This window comes from Calliphora vicina, chromosome 3, assembly GCF_958450345.1.
Source record: "Calliphora vicina chromosome 3, idCalVici1.1, whole genome shotgun sequence".
In the NCBI taxonomy this organism is placed as follows: domain Eukaryota; kingdom Metazoa; phylum Arthropoda; class Insecta; order Diptera; family Calliphoridae; genus Calliphora; species Calliphora vicina.
The window spans coordinates 25,613,799-25,622,408 of NC_088782.1; the positions used below are offsets into that span (position 1 = coordinate 25,613,799).

The 8,610-nt window shown below is 31.4% G+C and overlaps 1 protein-coding gene across 1 annotated transcript; it reads right to left on the bottom strand.

The window, feature by feature from the left end:
- Nucleotides 1-1,697: 1,697 nt before the first annotated feature.
- On the bottom strand, nt 1,698-2,585 carry LOC135955178 (lectin subunit alpha-like). Its single transcript, XM_065505493.1, has 2 exons — nt 2,449-2,585; nt 1,698-2,389 (listed from the first exon to the last, which is right to left on the bottom strand). The coding sequence occupies exons 1-2, from the start codon at nt 2,578-2,580 to the stop codon at nt 1,799-1,801; spliced, it is 723 nt and encodes a 240-aa protein (XP_065361565.1). The 5' UTR covers nt 2,581-2,585; the 3' UTR covers nt 1,698-1,798.
- Nucleotides 2,586-8,610: the final 6,025 nt, after the last annotated feature.

Here is an 8,610-nt window from a genome sequence, read left to right on the forward strand (position 1 = left end):
ACAAAGTAAAAATTTATTATTGCATATCTGGAGTACTATTATAGCGGGAGTCTTCTGTGTGAGCTATGACAGAACAACGTTTGCCGGGACAGCTAGTGTTATATATAAAAGAATTTTTTTTTTCTAACATTCATTATACATGTATAATTAGTAAATAATAATAAATCAAAACAAAACAAGTAAGAAAGTATGGTCGGTCAAGCCCGACCATATAATACCCTACACTAAGTAAAAGAGCAAAAAAAATTTTTCTTTTAAAATTTCAATAATTTATATTTTTGAGTGATTTTCGGAAGTGGGGTTATATGGGAGCCATGACCAATTATGGTCCGATCACCATGAAATTAGGTCGTTTGATTTATGTCTATATTAAAGTTAACTATGTTGAATTTTGTGTGTATACCAACATTTTTAAGCGATTTATGCACGTTAAAGTGATTTTCGGAAGCGGGTCTATGTGGGAGGTATGACTAATTATGGACCGATCGTAACAAAATTTGGTGACATGAATTTTGTATATATAAAACTTATTTGGATCGGAATTTGTGGAGATACATATATAAATTAAACATTTATGACCGATAAAGTCCAATTTCTGGAGGACATTTGTATGGGGGCTAGGTGAAATAATGGACCGATTTCAGCCAGTTTCAATAGGCTTGGTCCTTGGGCCGAAAAAATAATATGTACCAAATTTGAACGAAATATCTTCAAAATTGCGACCTGTGCTCTGAGCACAAGATTTACATGGACAGCCAGCCAGCCGGACAGCCAGCCAGCCGAACAGCCAGACTGACGGGCATCGTTTAATCGACTCAGAAAGTGATTCTAAGTCGATCGGTATACTTTAAGGTGGGTGTTAGACTAATATTTTTGGGCGTTACAAACATCTGCACAAACGCCCTCCCCACTATGGTGGTGTAGGGTATAAAAAGTACTCCAAATCTGCTATACTTTATCTCGGAAATGACGAAGTATGCAAAATCATATATGAGTTATTGCACGTTTTGGATAGGGAGTGATCCACATACTTAAGTATTGATTCAGTGAAATGCGAATCTATTGCTGAAACAGAATACTACCCGGTGGAAATTTAAACAGTAATGGCGCCTCACCTAGCTCCAATAAATTCAGATCTTCCATTTGTTTTACTCCAACGACAGTTGCCAATATTGCTGGCATTCTCCATAAATATAAGAACAAGAATTAAGTCCGCAGATGATGTGAAAATAAAAGTTATTCATGAAAATGGAAAGCTGGGATGCTGTGGATGCTTTTTGTTTGGTTAATTGTTTATTGAATTCATTTGTATTGCATTAAAAGAAAAAAAATTGTTAAGTAACAATTTTTTTTACTATTTCGTTAATTAATTATTTAGTTAATTTGTATTGTATTTTCTTTGGGTTATAAAAATTGGCCTATTTGAAAAAAAAAATTGATTTTGTTAATAAGTTTTTGGCTTTTTCTTCCTGCCTGGCAGGGATAGGTTTAACAGCTAGTTGGTAATGTATTTAAAAAAAATCAAAATTCATCTTTTATTTTATTCTCAATTTTAACGAAAGAGATTTTGTGAAAAAATTCACTATAAAATTTATAAAAATATTTTTAAAACTAGTTTTTGATAAATCTTTATAAATAAATTTATAATTTTTGGATTAAGAGACCCCAAATCCATTTTAAAAAAAAATTTTGTCCAACTAGATTTGAATTTTGAACCTCAGAGCGCATTAAAAGTGTTATTGTTCAATAGTTGACTGCAGAAATTGTTCATTAGTATTAGATTTTAATGATATACAATTTAATTGCATCGATCTTGATGAAAATGAAAATTAATGTCACCATATTTTTTATTTTTCATCTCTTCAAGTTGTAGCGTAGTCCTCTGGTTCCAGAACTCTTCCTTTTGCTTCACATCATTCTTTACACTCTCCAATTCTTGCAGCAACATTTTCTCACGCTTTTCTGTCTCTAGCACTTGCGTGTGCAGCTTTTGTTGCTTGTCCACTTCCTGATGAAATTGCTGTTGCAATCTTTCATTTTCCAAAAGTTGATGATTGGGCTCACACACAAAACCAGTCTCAAAATTACAAGAATCATCATTCCATTCCATTTTGTTGCCCCAACCAATATCTATACAGTATTCGTTTTGACCTTTAAAGTCGGGATTTTTGCCTTCCCAGTAGGTGTAAGTGAATGGTTTACCGGTTTCTACCCAAACGAAATGATGAGTGGGATGGCGCATCCTAAAGCCGCCCACCCAAAGTGTTACTTTTTTGCTGAATATGTGCTGTACCAGTTGATTTATTTCATTGGATTTAGTAACTGTGTCAATTGTTAAAAGACTCATGTTCATTTTCCGGCATTTGGCAAGGGCCTCAATCCAGGTGTACTGCAACAGTATTAGGATGTATTGAATTTTTTGCAAACTGCTGTCAAATTATTATTTACCTTTTGATCATTTTCGATATAATATTTATTTGTGCTATCTGCTGTATACATACGTCCATAGGAGGAAATTTGATTTACTTTAAATAGCAATAAAAATACTAAAGTTAAATATAAATAAAATGTAGGACTCATTTTATTTGTTGTTTAGATGGTTGAAAATTTTATTTAAAACTAATTATGCAAAATATATAATTGCTGGTTTAAATACGCAAATAATATGGGAAATTTTTGATAAGAATTTAATTAAGTTTAACGATAAAACATAAAAACAAGTAAGAGTGCTATATTAGGCTGTGCCGAATCTTATATACCCTTCACCAAATTATACTTCAAAATAAAAATTTTAAATATTTTTCGGTAAACAAAATTTTTTTTTTTCCAAAGTTGTTTTTTAAATTTTTTTTTCTTTTTTAAATTTTTTTTTTTTGCTGAAAAAAATTTCGGGATATTTTTCCGATTTTGACCCATTGTAGGTCCAACTTACTATGGTCTTATATACGTCGTTGCAAGTGTCTTTGAAATATCTATCATTAGATATCCATATAGTCTATGTTAATGTCTTAGTAATCCAGATATAGGTCAAAAATCGAGGTTGTTCTGGTTTTTTCCTCATATCTCAGCCATTTGTGGACCGATTTTGATGATTTTAAATAGCAAACTTCTCGAAAGCATGTCTGACAGAATTATTGAAGATTTGGATCCCGAAGATATCTGGGGTCTTCAGAAAATTGATTTCAACAGACAGACGGACAGACAGACAGACGGACATGGCTTAATCGACTCCGCTATCTATAAGGATCCAGAATATATATACTTTATAGGGTCGGAAATGAAAAATGTAGAAATTACAAACGGAATGACAAACTTATATATACCCTTCTCACGAACGTGAAGTGTATAATTATGATAGTCTTATCAGAAGCTTCATGTTGGTTCAGTTATACATTTTTTACAGCGGTTACAGTATCAGTAATATTATTACGGAGCACAGTAGTTTTGAAAAGTTTTATTTTAGAAATAATGCGGTAACTTATGAAATTTCACAATGTCAGAATTGAGGAATGGATGATGAAATTTCAGTGTTAAACTATGCTCCTCAAGTGTGATCTCTTTCTTTGAGATTTGAGAATTTCTTACCCAGTGGAGAAATATTGATATGAAAATTGAGAAAATTCCAAATAAAATTTAAAATTTCTAATGAAATTGTGTAGTAATTTTTAATAATATAAACTGTGACAGCTTGAGTTAATACAATAATTATTTTTATAACTGTTTCCCCTTAATCTTAGCTAATATTTTGTTACATTTCTCTCTCATTTAAGTCTAGCAGAAACTTTAAACAATCTATATATATAAAAGAGTAACGTTACTGACTGACTGACTGACTGACTGATTCATCATCGCACAGCCCAAACGGCTGAAGCTAGAATCATGAAATTTTAACTGTGGGTTCCTCCCTCCCCAAAACGATCCGATAAGAAGGGATTTTTGGAAATTCGAACGTTTAGGGGGTAAAAAAGGGTAAAAACGGGTAAATTCGGTAACCTTATATCTTAAAAACTAATAAAGATACAAAAAAACTTAAAATTGCATGTTACTCCATTCAAAAAATAAGCTGACAGGTGTTTCGTACTTTTTCGAAATTCGAAACTTTTAGGGGAGAAAACGGGTAAAAACTGTATTTTGGTACTTTTTTGGCACCCTATGTATCTTTTAAACCAATAAACATAGAATCAAATTTTAAATCGTATTCTTTACTTATCAAAAAATAAAAAATATAAGTTTGGTACTTTTTGGAAATTCGAACCCTTAAGGAATAAAAATTGTGTTTATTTTTGGTACTTTTTCATAAAATATGTTTTTCTATAATTTGACATAGACATACGAATATTTTATTATGAGCTCCCACCACGTTACAGAAATTTATTTGAATAAAATTGTACCACCTCAATGGGGATAAAAAAGGTACCAAAAAGGGGATAAAATCGGGAAAATACATTATATTTGAAATTATTAAGCCAATTTTGATAATTTTTTTAACGTTGGTTCCTGGATTCATACAAAAATTAACAAACAGGGTGTTATTTGGAACTCGAGTACCAAGGTGTATATTGGGCCAAATCCGGGTAAGCAGTTTGGTACTTTTTTTAAAACATATTTATTCTTGGGCACATTAACACAGATTTTAATATTTTGAGACATGCCTATAGCATAAACAATTTTGGCAAAATGGAATATTTTTAAATTTCAAACTTGAGGGGTGTTCAAGGAAGAAAAGGGAAATTGGTACTTTTCTCCTAATGGTACTTTTTTAACATTTTAAATTATTTCAGTTATCGACATTAAAGTTAGCTGATATGTATCTGAGTGAAGTTAGTGTTAGGAATAGGGGATAATATTTAGGTACCAAAATGTGTGAACTGAACTATAGGTACTTTTTTGTTATTCTAATGGTACTTTTTTGAAATTTCTATAACAATGGACTTAGAAATATGAAATTAAACATATATGGTCCTAAGTGAGTGAGAATTCTAAGGGGAGACTTTTTGGTACTTTTTCTTTATTGGAATGGTACTTTTTGTTATTTCCTCACCAATAAACCTAGAAACATGAAATAAAGCTTATATATAAACCGAGTGAGTGGGAAACCACAAGTGTGGGTTTTTTGGTACTTTTTCTATATTCTAATGGTACTTTTTTGAATTTTCTATAACAATGAACTTAGAAACATGAAATTAAGCATATATGGTCCTAGGTGAGTGAGAATTCTAGGGGGAGAATTTTTGGTACTTTTTCTTTATTCTAATGGTACTTTTTTGAATTTTCTATAACAATGAACTTAGAAACATGAAATTAAGCATATATGGTCCTAAGTGAGTGAGAATTCTAGGGGGAGACTTTTTGGTTCTTTTTCTTTATTCGATTGGTACTTTTTGTAATTTCTTCACCAATGAACCTAGAAACATGAAATAAAGCTTATATGGAACCGAGTGAGTGGGAAACCACAAGTGTGGGCTTTTTGGTACTTTTTCTATATTCTAATGGTACTTTTTTGAATTTTCTATAACAATGGACTTAGAGACATGAAATTAAGCATATATGGTCCTAAGTGAGTGAGAATTTTAGGGGGAGACTTTTTGGTACTTTTTCTTTATTCGATTGGTACTTTTTGTAATTTCTTCACCAATGAACCTAAAAACATGAAATTAAGATTGTAAAAATGGAAGAATTGCAAAACCACGGATTTTAAATAATAAACCTAAAAATTTAAAATTAGGAACACATTTTGCATTTTCTATAATAATGAACCCAGAAATATGAAATTAGATATTTACAATTAGATTAACAAAGTGAGACTTGATAGTACTATTTCTTTCTTCTAATTGGGGTGGCGAAGCGCACCGGGTCAGCTAGTAAAGAATAAAATGGACTGCATTTAAGTCAATACTTTCTGCTACCACCTTTTGGCTTCTAAACCATTTACAAACTTCTTTTGTTTCAAGTCAGAAAAAATAAATAAACTGAAGTAGTCTTGTATCCCCAAATTATTATTAATAATAATATAATAAGTTATCAAGCCAGCCAACCATTGTTTACAGAGGCTCGACACAAGCAAGTGGAAGTTTAAAGTTAACAAAGAATGAAAATTACTTGCACATACAAATAAATTTTAAGCATAATTGAGAGTGACATTTTTTTTACTTTACCAAATACAAAAGTTTAGTTTATTATGGCTGAACTGAAGTAACAAAAAATAAATGTTAAGTAAACAACTGTAAAATTGAAATTTAATTGAGCTTAAAAGGGATAAAGAAAATGCTATATAAATACATATATTATGCACAGGTAATGAATTATATTGTTTGTACATAGAAAAAGGATGAATAAACATACATATTTAATTTAAGGAATTTATTGTTTGTTTTCGTTAAACATAAAGAAATCCTCGAAATTCACCAAAAACAATTAAACGATTATTAAATTAAATTGTTTACCAAAAAAACAATTGTTAACCAAACAAACGTTTTTTTCCATTATAAACAAGATTCTTATATAAACAGAGTTTTCACAAAAAAATGTAAGTATGAAATGTAATAGATTTTATGAGTCTCCAAAAATCAAATCCGACTCGAAATCAAAAACATTTTATTTTTATTTCGCAACATTTCATTTCACAACAAACAGTGTGAGAGATTTTTGATATGTAAAAAAAATATAGGATTTCTCATCTTCTATCTGTATTTCCTCAATATTAATTTGGATTTTCTGGGTAACGATATTCGCCTGGGTAACGAAGATCTTGTTGCGATGCGAGGACTTAAGTGTAGGGTTTTTTTGTCACATTCACAAAAGAGGTCGCGAGTGTGTATGACTTGTCAAGATATTAGGGCGATAGTGTAATCTGTTGCTGTGTATAATATGAAGACATATACAGTGGTTGACAAAACAATGGAAACTTTTCCAAATATTTCATTAGTGGCCTAAAATCTGAAATAATTTTTTAAAAATTTTTAACATTTTCGTAGTATTTTATTTGTATACTTTTATTAACTTAATTTAACAAAAAACAAAGGACATAATTAATTAAATTCTAAAAATGAGAAAACAAAATTAAAAGATTGCTTTTACTCAATGTTTTTTATACACGTTTATAAATTCTCAGAAATACAGACACACTTTATAATGTACACGAATTTACTTGAAAAAACACAACACACTTTAAGGCACTCAGTTGATGTTTATTCGAAAAGCGTCTCTGATAAACTCACTCACGACTGCAACCTCTGCCACTATTTATAACACTGCATTACCATCTAGAAAGCTCTATTTCTACAATGTTCTTTAACTGAATATTCGAATTCGACAGCGTTGCCAACTTACGATCAATGGTCAACTGAAAGCTTTTATTTAATAATGCCCACAGATATGTTACAGTTTGCTATTACAGCACTGTTATTTGAAAGCATTATGCTACTTTTAAATCAGCCCTTAAAATCGTTATATTTGAATTCAAGTACAATTTCGTAACAGTATTATTTTAACAAATATGGTCTAAACTTTGCAATAACTCAATATTTTGTTGGGTATCCCTTGTTATTTATAACTGCTACACATCAATATTTTGTTGGGTATCCCTTGTTATTTATAACTGCTACACATCGACGATGCATTGAACCAATTAAAGAGTCAATGGTCTCCTTTGAAATATTTTGCCATTCCCTTATAACCGCCTCCGATAAATCTTCCTTCCTGCTGTAATTTTGAGTCCTTATTTTACGATCTACAATTTCCCATAGATTTTCTATGGGATTGAGATCTGGCGTTTGGGCAGGCCTCTTCAAAAAACGTACCTCGTTGGATTGTAACCACTCGGTTACAACCCTAGAGGTGTGTTTCGGTTCGTTGTCGTGTTGGAATCTCCAAACTAGGGGCATATTTTCCTCAGCGTATGGATACATAACATCGGTTAATATGGTTCTATATCCTATACCTGTCATGGTATCTTTTATAATATGAATTGGGCCCTTGCTTTGCCCTGAAAAACATCCCCATACTATAATATTGCCACCGCCAAGCTTTACAGTCTTATTTGTGTACTTTGGATCTAATCTTTTTCCCTTTGGTCGTCTTACAAATGTTCTCCCATCACTGGCTCTTAAATTGTATTTGGATTCGTCGGAAAAGAGGATAAATCGGAGGGGGAAACGAATAGCTGCCTAGAGGTTGAAATTACATAGACTTACGTTCATGCCAAGGTTTTGAAGCATGAAGGACTGGCGAGACAACTTGATTTGGAAGGTTTTCTGGGATTTTCGATAGATTACTTTGGGGAAACTTGCGTCACTCAGAAGTTGGTTGAGATGTTTCTGCATTCTGACGATAAGCACGATATTACTGGGAGTCAGATAGCAGGGAAATCCCCTCCTACTGATGATGATAGAAGATGGCGCTAAAGTTGACAATCTTGTTCGGCAGGTCGCAGTGGAGCAAATTGAATATTTCGAAAGCTTATATTCTGAATCTACATTGAAAATTCTTAAAAATTTTTAACTTAAGTTCGAAATTAAAAAACGTAAGAAATTGGCCACATATAAAACTAAAATTGTTTTTTTTAAGATTCTTCATGATTTCTAGATTATTTTAACAGCTTTCAAAAAATTT